Raw genomic sequence first — 17145 nt, forward strand, 5'->3', positions numbered from 1 at the left:
CCTTGTGGTCTGCCTCACGTCTACCTATCACTGCGCAAACTACCCCCAGTTCCTTCTCGACCGCCTTCGGTCTCGAACAGAGCGAGCAGTTGTCTCTTCTTTCTGTGTCATTAGCATAAGTAGTAGTAGTTTTAGTCCTCTTGTTTCCCTTAATAGCTAGAGGTGGGCAAACTACTGCCCGTGGGCCACATCTGGCCCATGGGACCATCCTGCCCAGCCTCTGAGCTCCTGGCTGGGATGGCTCATCCCCAGCCCCTCCCCTGCTGTTCCCCCTCCCATGCAGCGATGCCCCTGTGTGGGCAGCGCTCTGGGTGGCGGGGCTGCGTGCTCCTGCAGGGCAGAGCATCTGGCTCCAGCCGGGTGGCACGGCTCCAGACATGCTGCTCTGAGCAGCATGGTAAGGGGGCCAGGGCTGGGGGGGTTGGATATGGGGCAGGGGGTCCCGGGGGGCAGTCAAGAGACAGGGAGCAGTTGGATAGGGCAGAGGTTTGGGGGGGGAACGGGGAACCGGGGTGATTGGATAGGGGGTGGGGTCCCGGGGCCCTGTCAGGGGGTGGGGGTGTGAATAGGGGTTGGGGCAGTCAGGGGACAGGGAGCGGGGGGGTGGGATCCTGGGGGGTGGTCAGGGGACAAGGAGCGGGTGGGGGGGTTGGATGGGTCAGGGGGGCAGGAAGTGGGAGGGGTTGGATAGGGGGCAGGGGCCAGGCTGTTTGGGGGGTACAGCCCTCCCTACCCAGCCCTCCATACAGTTTCGCAGCCCAATGTGGTCCTCAGGCCAAAAAGTTTGCCCACCCCTGGTTTACCCCATTGAGATTAAAAAAAGAAAAGAACATTTATTTCATGTTTCCTGCCTTTTCTGGGGGAATTCCCCCCTGCCTAGGGCATTTAGTAGTTTAGACTTTTTAACTTTTTTTTTAAGGGGTGGGCGAGGGGGGAGAAGAAGCGGGACCAGCTTTCTTCTGCATTCCTCACTTTTGCAGGGTGATAGACCCACCCCCCCAGGGGCATGTTACCTATAAGCAATCCTGGTAACATATAGGCACTCTTACTGTTTAAAGTGTCTGGAAGAATCGCATATCCCATAAAAGTGCACCTCTGTGAGCAGCTCAAGGTGAGGTTTTGAAAAAAACAGGAGCTGAAGTTAAAACTCCTGGTGGAGAGTGAATTTCAGCTGCCAGATGACTTGGGTGCCAGACCTTCTCCAGGACACAGATTGTCCCTGGAATCTTCAACTTCCAAGGGGGTAGAATCGTGGAAAAAATCAGCAGATTTCCCCCCATGAAAGCATGAGAAAAAGGCCTCCAAGCCCCCAAACAGAGTCTTTGGCCAGCCAGAGGGGTTCACCAGCATGCTCAGCCACCTCAGTACCAGGGCTCTGAAGCACAGTACCCAGAAGCATCAGGGTGCCTCTGCTATGAGATTAGTCACACCGCCTAGAGGTGCTGGGGCTCAAGCTCTGATGCAGCGTATCACTCCCTAAGAAGAATAAAGTCCACACCACTTCTAAGGCAGTAGCACTGAGTAAAGCACCCGTACTGAGTGCAGCAAAACTCCCATCCCTAGAGTGTTCCGCACATAAGCAACAGTCAGTACTGACAACTTATCGCTGATACTCCTACACAGTGCCTAGTGAGTCAACGGTACCACAAGATCTCTGGTACCCTAGAGACCTGGAGGTCATAGAAGAACCGCAATCCCCATTACTCTGTACCAGGACCCAGGTACCAAGCAGATCCGAACGCCCAGAATCACACATGGAACCTCACCATTTACTACCAACACCCTGGTCAGCACCACCTTTACACAGTGACGAGTCTGACAGTGACGAAGAGGATGTTGTTATTTCCCTGGTCTCTCACCATGGCAGGCCGTTACAGTACTAGGGTCCTCCTCACCCTCATGCCAACCTGCAATTTTGGTACAGGCCTACTTGGGCATCCCCAATGGCCGTATTGGGATTCTTGGTGCGTGTCCAATGTCTCCCAGTGAGAGTCGGCCAGACTGTTTTGGATAGCTTTGCTATCCAGAGCCCCTGAACTGGAGGAGGAGGAAACTTTTGAAGGACAGGAGGAAAGGGTCGAAAGGGAGGCTACCCCTCCAGCAAACTTCTCATCTTCACCAGATGAGGCTGTAATGCCTTCCCTCCATCAGTAGCTGATGATTTTTAAGAATTTTCAAGATCTTACTAAGTGGGTGGCAGATGAGCTGCAAATTCCCCTACATCACAAGCTGGTAGATATTCTGCACACTTCCTCCTCCAGAATTACCCTCCCAATTAATGAGGCACTTTTGGATGCTGCTAAAGTCCTCCAGCCGACACCAGCCTCCATCGCCCCAACCTGCAAGAGAGCCAACAAAAAATATTATGTCCCTCCCAAAGAGGCAGAATTTGTTTCAAATCCTCAACCCAATTCAATCGTAGATGCAGTTAATGTATGGCAACATCACCCCAAGTCAACCCCATATGATCAAGATTGGAAAGGGCTAGCTCTCTTTGGAAGGAAGGTGTATTTATCAGTGACATCGCAGTTCCAGGTCATATATTACCAAGCTGTCATGGCCAAATATGATTTTGTTAATTATGGAAAACAGCGTATTCACTGAACATTTACTGGAGGTGCAAAAAGAGCAGTTTCAGGTCATTGTCAGAGCAGGCCAGTTAGTGGCCAGAACTGCACTGACAGCATTGGACATGGCAGATACAGCAGCCTGCTCGGTCTCCAGAGAAGTGATTATGAGGCAGGCTGCTCAAAGAGGTACAGACTATAGTTGAGGATTTCCTGTACAAAGGGCCCAACTTCTTCGCTGATAAGACTGACACTTTTCTCTTCACATCCTGAAGGACTCCTGTGCCACGTTATGCTTCCTGGGAATCTATACTGTGGGATAAAAGACGAGATACTGCTCTCAACCACACCACAGGTCACGACCTTCTCAGTACCCAGTGTCACAGCACAAGAGGCCCAGGGTACAAACATGGAAACAGTCAGCACCCCAATCTTCAACCTCTCAGACCCTCTTTTAAGCACTTTTGATGGGTTGGTCGAGGGCCCAAACAATTATGCCTTGCAACATCAGCTGTTATCTATGCACCTGTCACGTCCCTTTGGAAATCACCTGTCCCATTTTCACAGCAGGTGAGAGAGCATCACTTCCAACAGATGAGCCTTGGAGTATTTTGAAGGGTTATGCCATTCCATTCACGTCTCTCCCTCATTCCCACCCTCCTTCCCCATCCCTCTTCAGGGACCCTTCTTACGAGAACCTACTTTGCCAGGAGATAGAACATCTCTTTCATCTAACGGCCATAGAACCAGTCCCAGTGGAAGTCAGAGGCAAGGGGTTTTACTTTCATCATTTCCTGATTTCCCCAAGGTGAAGAGAGGTTGGAGGCCCATTCTAGATCTAATGACATTAAACGTGAAGGTTCAGAAGTTCAAGATGGTCATGCTAGCAGCCATTATTTCAGCTCTGAAACAAGGAGACTGGTTTTCAGCCCTCAAAGATGCCTACTTCCACATCTCCATATGTCCATCACACAGGAGATTCCTACAGTTTACCTTTGGGCAAGACCATTATCAGTACAGTGACTCGTCCACACCCAAGGTATTCTCCAAGGTTCTCTGTCTTAACGGCGCACCTGTGAACATTGGGCATTGTGATCTGCCCATAGCTAGTCAACTACCTCCTCAGGGCCCCCTCATTCAAGAATGCCATACGCACCACTCAGATGACCTTATGCACATTTGCACAACTGGACTTACAGCTCGAAACCAGAAATCAACCCTCACTCCAGTGCAGCGATTGGAGTTTATTGGAGCTGAACTCAACGTAGTGCAAGCAAGAGGATATCTCCCACTGCACAGATTTACCATCCTTGTGAACCTCATAGAGATAGTCTAGGCCAGCCCACAAACATTGACCAGGACCTGCCTACAGTTACTCAGTCATAAGGCAGCATTCATCTTCGTCATTCCACACGCCTGGTTGTTCATGAGGTGTCTAAAGATGTGGCTCAGGTCTGTCTATTCCCTAACAAGGACAGACTAAGCAAACTGCTGTCAATGCCCTCTACTGTAAGACACTCCCTGGACTGGTGGAAAGACTCATCCAACATTTGAGCAGGTATTCAATTCATACAACTGCCACTGATCCTTGGGGGGAGAGATAGCTCAGTGGTTTGAGCATTGGCCTGCTAAACCCAGGGTTGTGAGTTCAATCCTTGAGGGGGCCATTTAGGGATCTGGGGCAAAAATTGGGGATTTGTCCTGCTTTGAGCAGGGGGTTGGACTAGATGATCTCCTGAGTTCCCTTCCAACCCTGATATTCTATGAGTCTATGCTGACCCTAATAATGGATGCCTCCATGATAGGCTGGGGAGCTCATCTACACAACCACAAGGTTCAGGGCAAGTGGTCTCCTACAGAAGCAGCCCTCCATATCAATCTTTTGGAGTTAAGAGCCGTCAGGAATGCTCGTGCACACTTTCTCCCATTTATCAAGAAACACCCACACAAAAGTCATGAAGGACAATATAGCCTGTATGTTTTACATCTATCTCCGTGAGGGCACCAGATCTCCCTCCCTCTGCACAGGAGCACTCAGACTTTGGAATAGGTGCATCCAACACAATGTGCCTATCTCAGCCATCTACCTACCTGGAATACAGAATGTGACAGCCAACAGAAGTTTTGACAGCCTATCACTACCACGAATAGGAACTGAACTCAGAAGTGCTTCACAACATATTTGCCTTTGGGGATCCCCGGCTATAAATCTCTTTGCTATGTACTGGAACAAGAAATGTCCTTGCTATTGCTCCAGAGCAAGCCTTAGGAATCAGTCCCTGGGAAATGCACTCATTCTCCCATGGGACAGAGACCTTTTATATGCCTTTTCCCCGTTTCTTCTACTGTCCAAGCTCCTGCTGAAGGTATGATGAGATAAAGTGGGAGTTATTCTGATTGCCTCTTCCAGACCATAAGAATGGCCCTACTGGGTCAGACCAATGGTCCAGCTAACCCAGTATCCTGTCTTCCGACAGTGGCCAGTGCCAGGTGCCCCAGAGGGAATGAACAGAACAGGCAATCAAGTGATCCATCCCCGGTCACTCATTCCCAGCTTCTGGCAAACAGAGGCTAGGGACACCATTCTTGCCCATTCTGCCTAATAGCCATTGATGGACCTATCCTCCATGAATTTATCTAGTTCTTTTTTGAACCCTGTTATGGTCTTGGCCTTCACAACATCTTCTAGCAAGGAGTTCCACAGGTTGACTGTGCGTTGTGTGAAGAAATACTTCCTTTTGTTTGTTTTTAAACCTGCTGCCTATTAATTCTATTTGGTGACCCTTAGTTCTTGTGTTATGAGAAGTAGCAAACAATACTTCCTTATCTACTTTCTCTACACCAGTCATGATTTTATCCACCTCAATCATATCTCCCCTTAGCGGTCTCTTTTCCAAGCTGAAAAGTCCCAGTCTTATTAATCTCTCCTCATATGGAAGCTGTTCCATACCCCTAATCATTTTTGTTGCCCTTTTCTGAACCTTTTTCAATTCCAATATATCTCTTTTTTGAGAGGGGGCAACCGCATCTGCACACAGTATTCAGGATGTGGGTGAACCATGGATTTATATAGAGGCAACAGGATATTTTCTGTCCTATTATCTATCCCTTTCTTAATTATTCACAGCATTCTGTTCGCTTTTTTGACTGCTGCTGCACATTGAGTGGATGTTTTCAGAGAACCATCCACAATGACTCCAAGATCTCTTTCTTGAGTGGTAACAGCTAATTTAGACCCCATCATTTTATATGTATAGTTGGGATTATACTTTCCAATGTGCATTACTTTGCATTTATCGACATTAAACTTCATCTGCCATTTTGTTGCCCAGTCACCCAGTTTTGAGAGATCCTTTTGTAGCTCTTCGCAGTCTGCCCGGGTTTTAACTATCTTTAGTAATTTTGTATCATCTGCAAATTTTGCCACCTCACTGTTTACCCCTTTTTCCAGATCATTTATGAATGTTGAAAAGGACTAGTCCTAGAACAGACCCCTGGGGGACACCAATATTTACTTCTCTCCAGTCTGAAAACTGACCATTTATACTTGTCCTTTGTTTCCTATCCTTCAACCAGTTACCAATCCATGAGAGCACCTTCCCTCTTGTCCCGTGGCAGCTTACTTTGCGTAAAGAACTTTTGTAAGGGACCTTGTCAAAGGCTTTCTGAAAATCTAAGTACACTATATCCACTGGATCCCCTTGGTCCACATGCTTGTTGACCCTCCCAAAGAATTCTAGTAGATTGGTGAGTCATGATTTCCCTTTACTAAAATCACGTTGACTCTTCCTCAACAAATTATGTTCATCTATATGTCTGACAATATTGTTCTTCATTATAGTTTCAACCAGTTTGCCCGGTACTGAAGTCAGGCTTACAGACCTGTAATTGCCAGGATCCACCTCTGGAGCCCTTTTTAAAAATTGGCGTCACATTAGCTATCCTCCAATCATCTGGTACAGAAGCTGATTTAAATGATAGGTTACAGACTACAGTTAGTAGTTCGGCAAATTCACATTTGAGTTCCTTCAGAACTCTTGGGTGAATACCATCTGGTCCTGGTGACTTATTGCTGTTTAATTTATCAATTTGTTCCAAAACCTCCTCTAATGATATCTCAATCTGGGACAATTCCTCAGATCTGTCACCTAAAAAGAATAGCTCAGGTTTGGGAATCTCTCTCACATCCTCAGCCGTGAAGACCGATGCAAAGAATTCATTTAGTTTCTCCGCAATGGCCTTATCCCCCTTTAGCGCTCCTTTAGCACCTCGGTCGTCCAGTAGCCCTACTGGTTGTTTAGCTGGCTTCCTGCTTCTGATGTACTTAAAAGAAGTAAACCAAGACCAAGGCAGGTGTGGTTCCCTTACCTGGCACAGATGGCACTATGTTCTCTGGTTCCTCTTCAGCCCATTCCTCATCTTCTTTCTCAAAGTAACAGATCTTTCCTCGCAACTTGCAGATTCTCGCCTCCAGGTTTGGCTCCTTCTTGGTTCCAGGATCTAGAGGTAAAATGCTCTGACAAAGTGAAAAATGTGCTACTACACAGAAAGTAGACCACTCTGCGTACTTACCTGCAGAAATTTAATCTATGCCAAATTTCGTGTCGTTCTAAGCACATAGACCAAACATCTTCCTTCCTCTCTTTCTCCCCCTTCCCCCCGCCCCCCCATTTCAGACTACATTTTAGTCCTCAAAAAGTCAAAGCTCTTTCTCTGTTCCCTTAAGGGTATGTAGATTCCTTAAGGGTTTTGGAAATCTCTTCCTGCATGTGAGGCCATCTGCTCCAACTTGGGATCTTACTTTAATTCTCAGAGCCTTGAGTAGGCTCCCCTTTGAGCCCATGGTGACTTGCTCTCTCCTACACCTGTCCATGAAGACAGCATTTTAAATTGCCCTCAGCCAGATGAATAGGAGAAATATGATGCCACACCCACCATTCATTCTTTAAAGTCAAAGTAACAGTGAGGTTACATCCCAAGTTTCTCCCTAAAGTAGTCTCCCCCTTTCATATGAATCAATAAATCCATCTTCCTGTTTTATCCCTTAAACCACATTGTGACAACAGGGATGCTGTGATAGAATCCCTGGGGTATAACCTGAAACTGTAGAACCTCTGTGCCCCCTTAAATCTCCAGCCTGGTCTGTCTCTAAATGCTATGCCCATGACAAGCAGCAAACCCCTCCAGGCGCTGTAATCACTCGGTACAATAGCATGTGGAGACACACCCAGCAAAATTGCATGAATGCTCTCAAAACTACTCATGAATTATACAGCGGCACCAGCAAATCACCCCAGCCTTGCACCCCAGAAATATACAGTCTTACACTGCTCAAGACACTCTTGAACAGCGCAAGCTCATTAATTAGTTCTCCACTCCAACAAAGGGTGGTGGACTTGCAACAACCCTTGTTAACTTGAGCTGAGATTTCCCAAGCACTTCAACCAAAAACACACTGTTCTAGATAAATTATAAAACAGGTGAAGTGAGTTGTAGCTCACGAAAGCTTATGCTCAGATAAATTGGTTAGTCTCTAAGGTGCCACAAGTACTCCTTTTCTTTTTGCAAACACAAACTAACACGGCTGCTACTCTGAAAACAGATTTAGTAACTATAGAAAAATAGATTTTAAGTAGCAGGCATAGAGATCAAAGTTGGTTACATAAGAAATAAAAATAAAATTTGCAATCTAAATTCTGCAGACTAAGCAAGATTTGAATCAAGAAGTTTTTCCACCCCACTGGATGTTTCAGGCAGTTTTCAGTTCTCACTACACAGGCAGAATTTCCTTCTTAGCCTGGAACCAATTTCCCAGTTCAAAGTCTTTGTATTCCAAATGATCTTCCAGGTGTTGAGATGGGGGAGGAGAGAGGCCAAATGGTGATGTCATCAATCCTCATTTATATTTTCTCTCTAGGTGCTAGAAAGATCCTTGCTGTGACATGGGGTTTAGGTGGCCCCCATTGCATATGTGCCTTCTCTGACTAGTCTCTGGAGAGTGGATTCTTCTTGATGGACCATCAACACATGTCTGGCTGGTCCTAATGTAAATCTGTCTTGTCAGTTGCCCCTTTGTTGAACTGAAAGGCTAGCTGTGGGCGTCTCCCAACCTCACATCCTGTTTAGTAACAAACCTATAGCAATACTTCATAACTTCACATTAAATGATAGTACATACAATTCAACATGATATTACTGTTCAAGAGATCGAGACTTTTTAAATGATACTTCACAAGGCATTCATTGTACAAAACATATCTTAATCATATCACCGTGGTGAATATGGGGTTCTAGGGTGCTATTTTGAGATTCAGTGTCAGAGGCAATTCTGCATACACTAGATGTTAGAAGAGCACTAGCTTTTTACTTGGACAGGACTAATGACTTCAGATAGTCTAAGCTCTTCCTTTCATTTGCTGAAAGGTTCCAAAGATTCTGCAATATCGGCTCAAAAATTATCCAAATGGGTCTCTGGTTGAATTAATCACTTATCAGGGGTGCAACCTGTTGCCTCCCTCTGGAGTCTGTACACATTCCAAGAGGTCAATCTCTACCTCTGTCACATTCCTTAAAGATGTCCCTGTCTCTGAAATCTGCAAAGCAGCAACTTGGGCCTCTCCCCACACTTCCGTGATTGCATAGTGTTTCATGAGAGCCTCAGCCTCCCATTCCACCTTTTGGCTGCACCATATTCTCTGCCATAACAGACTCCACTCTGAAACCCAGCCCCCTGGGGGGGATACTGCTGTGAAATCACCTACAGTGGAGCATCCATAGGCAATGTTCCCTCTAATTTTTTCCATCCATGTGTGGAATGATTTTTGTTATGTGCATCAAATTATCGAGGTAATGTGCGGATGTGCGCCACCAGTAGAAACAAAAGAACCTCTCCCTCTCTCTCTCTCTCTGTATATATAAATTTTTAAAAGTTACCATAGCGATAATTACTTTAGTCAGGACATGTTAGGCATTTTAGGACTCACTACTCAAAGAACTCAAGTGGGCGTGAAACCGTTAAGAGGTAAACGGGTGGAGTCCGCGCAGTCTGCCCAGAGGATTCAACCTGGCGGGTTCGGTTGGCCGGCCTGGGATGATGGATCCCCCTCGCCGCCCTCTGCGGGGGTGTTGAGAGGGGACCACCGCTCGGACGGCCCCGGCCCCCATCGGGCTCATTTCCACCTAGGTGGTGCGCTGCATCCAGCTCTGGGTTGGCTGGGAAAGCCTGGCGGGCAGGTGGCTCACTGCTTCACAGCAGGGAGTGTTACAGCCCCCAGGCAGCAGCTCTTGCCGCATCCTGGGGCCGAGGGAGATGACCGCCAGCCAGTGGATGGTGTGAGTCCGGTAGCGGCCCCCGGTGCACCTGGACCGGGTCTTCTTGGAGTCACGTTGCTTGGGAATGCAGCCCAAAGCTGGTGGTAAACTCCGTCTAAGGCTGAATACTGGCACGAGACTGATAGTCAACAATTACCATAAGGGAAAGTTGAAAAGAACTTTGAAGAGAGTACTCAAAGAATAAAATTTAATCGGGAGAGAGAAATAAGAATTATGAAATGTATAGACCAGTCAAAAAACTCAAACAACACTTTGAAAGCATACAATTATAGAGACTATATGTGCATTGCAGGAAGTATCAAGAAGTAACACCAACAATAATACAAGTATGTGTTGGGAGGTGAGTGTGAAAGACTCGTGTGTGCACACGCGCAAGACAGATATGCATTGCCCCTTTAAGTACGTTCACAGCCTGGCAGGACTCCCCTGTGGACTGCAGATGCCCTGGGGCATCCTTCAGGTAATCAGTATTGCTAATTCTCACACTATATGGTGGTTTCCCTTAAAGTCCCAGTGTGTATACATGGGCACGGGAGGATGATATTCAGGAAGTAGTATGTATGTATATACATACAGCATGTCCTTGAGTTCTGGGAGAAGTGGAATGGCTTCCTCCCATTCTTAGTCGGGGGACTAAAACTTAAAAGTATCCGTACGCCCTAAATGTGGAGTCCTGCCTGACCGCTCCAACATGGAGCTGCGTGCAGATAGAGAAGTCAGGCCATTGCCCCAGCCCCAGGCAACATGAATCCAGGGTGGGAGAATACATTTCCCAGACTGCATTCCTCACTGAAAAGGGCCCTTTTTTTCTTATTCTACAGAGGACCCAGCCCCCTCTCTCCACCAGAGGCAGCTCTGTGGAGGTTACTGTCATTCTAGTGTTTACACATCAATTAACACGATTTACACTATATTCACAATGGAAAAAGATAGAAACTCAGGGATTGCTTTAATTAAAGCGCAGACTTTCAGATGATGACAAAAAGGAGTCCCAATAAAATCCTGAGCGCTACTGTTTCTTTTCAGCCCTATGATTTGCTGCTGTACATTTCCCTTTTAAGTAGATCTGCACTTAAAACAGACACAGCAGCAGCTACCGGCAAGCTCCCTCCATCCCATTCCTGAGCCCTGTCGCGTTCCCTTCCCCACAGCCCAGCTCTGCAGAGATTGGTACAGAGGTCGGGGGAGGGGCACACCCTGACATCAGCACCCCCCCTTCCCACCCTACTCTGCATAGCAAGTAGGAGGCTTCGGGGAGCAGCTCCAAGGCAGAGGGCAGGAGCAACACAGCAGTGGGCGGAGGGACACTTGCAGTGCATAGCACTTGATAGGTTGCTGGGCGGCCGACTGGTCGCACAGCTTAGAGGGAACCTAGCCCATAGGGACACTACTTGAAGAAGAGGAGGAAGTTACTCACCTTGTGCAGCAACAATGGTTCTTTGAGATGTCTCTCTCTATAGGTGCTCCATAACCTGTTGTCCTCCCCTCTACTTCGGAGTTTTCAATATGGCACTCTGTGGTAGAGAAGGAACTGGGGGCAGTTTGCCTGAGCAGCCCAAGATAGTCATGAGGCAGACTACGTGGAAAGGAGAGTGCATGTGCACACCAAACTGACACTGCTACCTAAAATCTCTGATTAGGGGCGCAAGTATGCCTACAGTGGAGCCACCCGTAGGGAGTCACCTGTCAAAGAACCATTGCTATTGCATAAGGTGAGTAGCTTTCTCTTGTACAAGCCTTGTAACAAGGTTCCCGGTCACTGCTAGTGTACCTCCTTATGTCTGGGGAATCACTTCTAATCTGGGGAAGTAACTCTCAGGGCATTGGATGACCCATTCTGCTCACTCTGCAATAGTCTCTTTTCTGGTAAGTTGGCTCTCCAGGTAGGTCCCCATTTAGACCACCCTTTCCGAGGTGACTAAGTCCAAGAGGACCAAAGTCCAAATGCCTTCTCTGGTCAGTGTTCAACTCCAGCCTGGGGCTCAGTGCCACTATACCAGTGGTGTGAGGGAAATCCAGGCCCACCCACTACAGCCTAGGGACCTTATAACCAGCAGTCCAGGTCTGCTCAGTCCCAATCCCTGCTGCTGTTTTCCTGGGGAGTTTCCTACGCAGCCTCTCTTTGCCTTTTTCTGGATTTACCATGGGTTCCTACTGTACTCCCTGTGGCTACTTCACCCCCTCCTAGCCTCTTGGCAGACTCCTTGCTCCGGGATCTCAGGGCTTACTCTCTCTCCCTGGACTTCTTCCTTTGTCTCTGTTGACTTCCCAGGTTATGACTGCACCCCTCTTTCTCTGCTTCTCCTTTCTGCTTTCAGCCTCCTAGCTTTATGTTGCAATCCCAGCCCTTCCCAGCTGAGCTTCACTCTTAACTAACCCTGGCTCTCCCTCTCACAGGTGACACCAGTTAACCTCTCAGGCCCTTGTTAACCCCCATCACAAAGCCCTAGAGTTTGTTGCAAAGATGTATTTTTTTTAATGTTCCTACCTCTAAACTTTAATCTTTGTAATTTAATAGAAACGCTTATAAGATGCCAACTATTCTCTTCTTCCTAGCTCTTTCATGTTTCTGTTAATTTATTTTTTCTTCAACTTGTAAGTCTTTAACATGTAAGCCTTGCAGCAGCTGCAGAGTAGCACCTTACATGTGGAGACAGATACCAAGGTGAAAATATATAACAAGGAGCTACTGTACTGACTTTACAGTCCATTTTTATACCAAAATCAGTGAAAACTTCTCATTTTAATTTAAACAAAGTTGCCATGGAATTTCTAGTCTGCGGCACAAGAGTGTTGGTAAATTGTGGAGGGTTCAGAGAAGAGCCACAAGAATGATTGAAGGATTGGAAAAACATGCCTTTATAGTGATAGACTTAAGGAGGCCAATATATTTAGCTTATCAAAGAGAAGGTTAAAGGGTGATTTGATCACAGTCTGTAATTACCTATGTGAGGAACAGAAATTTGATAATAGAGGGTTCTTCCGTCTAGCAGACAAGGGTATAACAAGATCCAGTGGGTTCTCCATCACTGCCAATTTTTAAATCAAGGTTGGATGTTTTTCTACAAAACGTGCTCTAATTCAAATAGGAATTAATTCAGGTATTCCTATAGTCTGTGTTATCAAGGTCAGACTAAATTATCAGAATTGTCCCTTCTGACCTTAAACTATAAATCTATAAGTGAAGCTGAGAGCAATGACCTTGTCCTAGAATGTAGGATCAGTTTGCTGTTCATGGAAAAATTGTGGTCTTGGGTATATTCCCTTCTCAACATGTAAAGGCTTAATTCCTGATTACAGAACATACACATCTATCCTGAGTGGAGAGCTGCTTATTAATCTCTTTAAACTACAAATTGGGCTGCCAGATGTTCTTTTTAGGGGTATCTGTGGCTGATGCTGCAGCTAATCTGCATAATGTAAAATGGTTGTAATCTTTGACAAAGTATATTTAGCGTAAAACACTAGAGGAACGGCAGCTTCAGGACTCCAGAGATTCAGAAGCAAGAGGCAGCCTCTCAGAGGAGAAAGTGATGCTTCATCTCTTCCCAGGAGAGAACTGTACACTCATCCCCCTCCCTGAGGTGGCCAGAGTAGTCCACTCCAAGGCTTTCTGCACAGTGCATTGGCAGGAAACTGGCAAATGCAAACAGAATACAAAGGACTCTCACTTATTGCCTCCTGCCCAAATCCTAGGCATTCAGAGTGGTCAGGGGACAGCCAGAGGGCAGCTAAAGTACCCTCGGGGATCAGAGGGTAAGAGTGGCGGAAGGACAGAGAGCACTATGGAGCAAGGCAGAACCTCTCAGCCCATAGCGGAAGTCTCTGCAAGCCCTGAAGATGTCTCCCCAGAGAGTGGCCTGACAGAAGGACCCACTAGTTTCAGCATCACAAACTCTCTCGAAAAACCACCTTCTGGACTTCAGGACCCAGGAGGGAGTCTGGAGAAGCCAATCTTCATGGCTTTCTGTGCTGAGGGTGAGGAGGCCCTGGCCAGTGACCAAGCAACCAAGCTACCATCATGCAACACAGCTTGTGTTTGCAGCAAGATCCCTGACCTGGAGGAACTCTCTCTGCTCGATCCATTCCCTCGGTATATGAAGTCCTGTCAGGATCTGATTGTCCCAGAGAAATGTTTTTGCACAGACAAACTGCAAGGGAAAGACCCTGCTCCCTCAGCTGAGAGTGCCTCTCCTGTGGCTCTTCCAGCTGAGAATACAGAGGCAGCTGACCCCTGTTCTGCACAGATAGCAAGAGTTGTGGTAGCATCGCCTGGCAGTGGCCTATCCAGACCTGAAACTCAAGCTACCCACAGCCAGGGACCACAGCCTGATACTTTTAGTAAGGTTTTACAAGATGCAATAGTGGAGGAGACTCAAGAGAAGCTGAGCTCTTCATTTCTGCATCCACCTCAGGGACAACCTTCTGCAAAGCCTCTGAAGGATGACCCAAGCCGACTTGCTCAACAGGTCAGAGAGGAGGGATGGAGTCTACGAAACTCTGAGAGCCTTACGTTGGCTGAAGTTTACCTCATGATGGGCAAGCCAAACAAGCTGCAGCTGGAATATGACTGGCTAGCTATGTTAGGGCCAGAAACCCAGGATTCCAGGGACGAAACATCCGAACCCAGTGCTGTCCCCACATCTTCCACCTTTCACAAGCAAAGACTCCTCAACTGCCTCTTAAAACTCATCTCCACTGAAGTCAACCCCAAACCAGTAAGTAACTAGCATTGATGCCCTATGCGTGACGCTTGATTTTGGAGACAATTGCTTGTTCCTGTTGTTTCCATGGTAAGCCCTATGGAGATCTTAGAGATTTCTATCTGAAAACCATCCCAGGCAGCTTGCAGCAGAGTTAGACTCCTTCCACTATATGCTGCAGCTACTGTTTTTTAATCCCATTTTAACTTTTAACAGTATATTCCATGTGTCTTCAGCTTCAGTAGCTGTTATGATTAAGGCTACAATTTTGTCATGGACATTTTTAGTAAAAATCACAGACAAGTCATGGTCAATTAACAGAAATTTACGGAAGCCATGACCTCTCCCTGACGTTTACTAAAAACGTCCATGACAAAACACGGAGAGAGGAGGATCCAGCACCCTGCCCTGCTGTGGCTGGGAGCTGTGGCCCCTGCCCAGTGGCTGGGAGCTGGGAGGGGCCCCCCCGCCTGTGGCAGCTGGGGAACTGTGGGGGATACCCCCGCTGCCCATGGAGGCTGGGCAGCTGCCGGGGGATTTCCCGCCCGTGGTGGCTGGGGCACCCCAAAAATTCTTGGTCACCGGGGAACTGCCAGGTGATGTCCCCAACTCCCCGCCAATGCTGGCAGGGGTACCTTGAAGCTCCAGGCCATCACAGGAGGTGGGGGTACCCTGTAGCTCCCAGTAGCTGTGGGCTGAAGTCATCGAGATCTGTGGAAGTCACAGATTCCGTAACTTCCGCGACCTGCATGACCAAATCATAGCGTTAGTTATGATGAATATTTAACATGGCTGCTGTAGCAGCCAAGTCATGAGATTAGCAGCATGCTAGGCTATTTAGAGTTAATCCATTAGGAGGAACTATAAACCCTTGATTATGGTTGTTAATTTGACTTTTTAAAGTATTGGCATGAAAATTAATTGATTTATCTTGGGTGGCTGAGCCAGCCAGGTCCTCCATTCTTCTGCAGTGGTAAAAAATGATAAATGCTTCTGATTCCAAGGTGATATATAGAACAACTGGTCTAGGAGTGAGCTCTGAAAGTGATTCCCTAGAAGTGGCAGTGTGCGTTTGTATCTTAGTGACTCCAGAATAAATGTGGTGTTTTACACATAAAAAATATTTTTCTGAACTGCCAGCCCAGTGGACCTAATGTGGGACTTGAGTCAGTCTGTGTTCCTTCCTTCCTTCCTTGCACATCATCCACCAATGTTAAAGATTTTACAGGGTAAATTCTGCCCTCTGATGCTCATTCAGCCTGTTTTTAATGGTGTAGCTGATTGGAGCTCAATAAATGATTCTGTTGATGCATAGGAAGAAATTAGAATATAACAGGTATGACTGAATAAACTTGAGTTAAAGGTGATGTTTGCATAGTTATTTCAAATTAAATTGCACATTCATCATTTGTGCTGGGAAATGTGTAGTTTTTTGATCTTTGCTTGCTGGTGGAGACTTGGTTCTTTTCCTCTTTTTTTCGAACTCTCTTCTGATTATAACTTCTAAACCTGAGGAGAGTCCCAAGTCTCTCCACCAAGGAGCAGACATGATCCTATCAGCCAAAGCTCATTAGACAGTAGTGTTTTTGCTGATGGCATCCCTGAGCAGCTCCTCCCTGAAAACTGGTTCCTGGTGGAATTGTGGCTTTAGATTTATACTATCACCTTTCATTCTGGTTTGCCTTGTGGTCAGGCATCTTACAGATCTGTACTGATCTCTTCTCCTAGCGGTTGGTGATGGAAAGCTTCACACTGGGAGACATGTGACATCCAGCGAAACCACATTAATTATAGGTTTCAGAGTAACAGCCGTGTTAGTCTGTATTCGCAAAAAGAAAAGGAGTACTTGTGGCACCTTAGAGACTAACCAATTTATTTGAGCATGAGCTTTCGTGAGCTACAGCTCACTTCATCAGATGCATACCGTGGAAACTGCAGCAGACTTTATATATACACAGAGAATATGAAACAATACCTCCTCCCACCCCACTGTCCTGCTGGTAATAGCTCATCTAAAGTAATCATCAGGTTAGGCCATTTCCAGCACAAATCCAGGTTTTCTCACCCTCCACCCCCCCCACACAAATTCACTCTCCTGCTGGTGATAGCCCATCCAAAGTGACAACTCTTTACACAATGTGCATGATAATGAAGTTAGGCCATTTCCTGCACAAATCCAGGTTCTCTCACTCCCTCACCCCCCTCCAAAAACATTAATTATAAATGTGAGCAGATGTAAAGTAGGAAGAGGAACACTATCTTTATTAATAATAATAATTAATAATAATAAAAAGCCAAATGAAACTTGAGGCATTAACTTGGAAGTACATTCCTGACCTTTCAGTTTCATTCATGTCTTTATCACGGTAATGAAATGTCCTGGAAAAATTAAGTCCTTTCAGATAATAAAACTTAAAGGGTAAGTGAACTCATTTCTTTATATGGCCAGAGCCAGTTTAGATGACAGTGGCTGTCAGTAAAAAGTAAACATTCTCATATCGATTGTATTGTGATATTGTGGGGAGATGACAGGCATTCTGGGA

The 17145-nt window shown here is 46.5% G+C and overlaps 1 protein-coding gene across 3 annotated transcripts in view; it reads left to right on the forward strand.

Annotated features, from left to right (window-relative positions):
• The window catches only part of CRAMP1 (cramped chromatin regulator 1), a 121033-nt gene that overhangs the window by 50459 nt on the left and 53429 nt on the right, over positions 1 to 17145 (forward strand). For all 3 annotated transcript variants that reach the window (XM_077828027.1, XM_077828025.1, XM_077828026.1), the window contains exon 10: positions 13355 to 14617. In XM_077828027.1, coding sequence (XP_077684153.1) covers positions 13355 to 14617 — 1263 coding nt within the window. The remainder of the gene's footprint in view (positions 1 to 13354; positions 14618 to 17145) is intronic.

This window comes from Eretmochelys imbricata, chromosome 10, assembly GCF_965152235.1.
Source record: "Eretmochelys imbricata isolate rEreImb1 chromosome 10, rEreImb1.hap1, whole genome shotgun sequence".
NCBI classification, from domain to species: domain Eukaryota; kingdom Metazoa; phylum Chordata; order Testudines; family Cheloniidae; genus Eretmochelys; species Eretmochelys imbricata.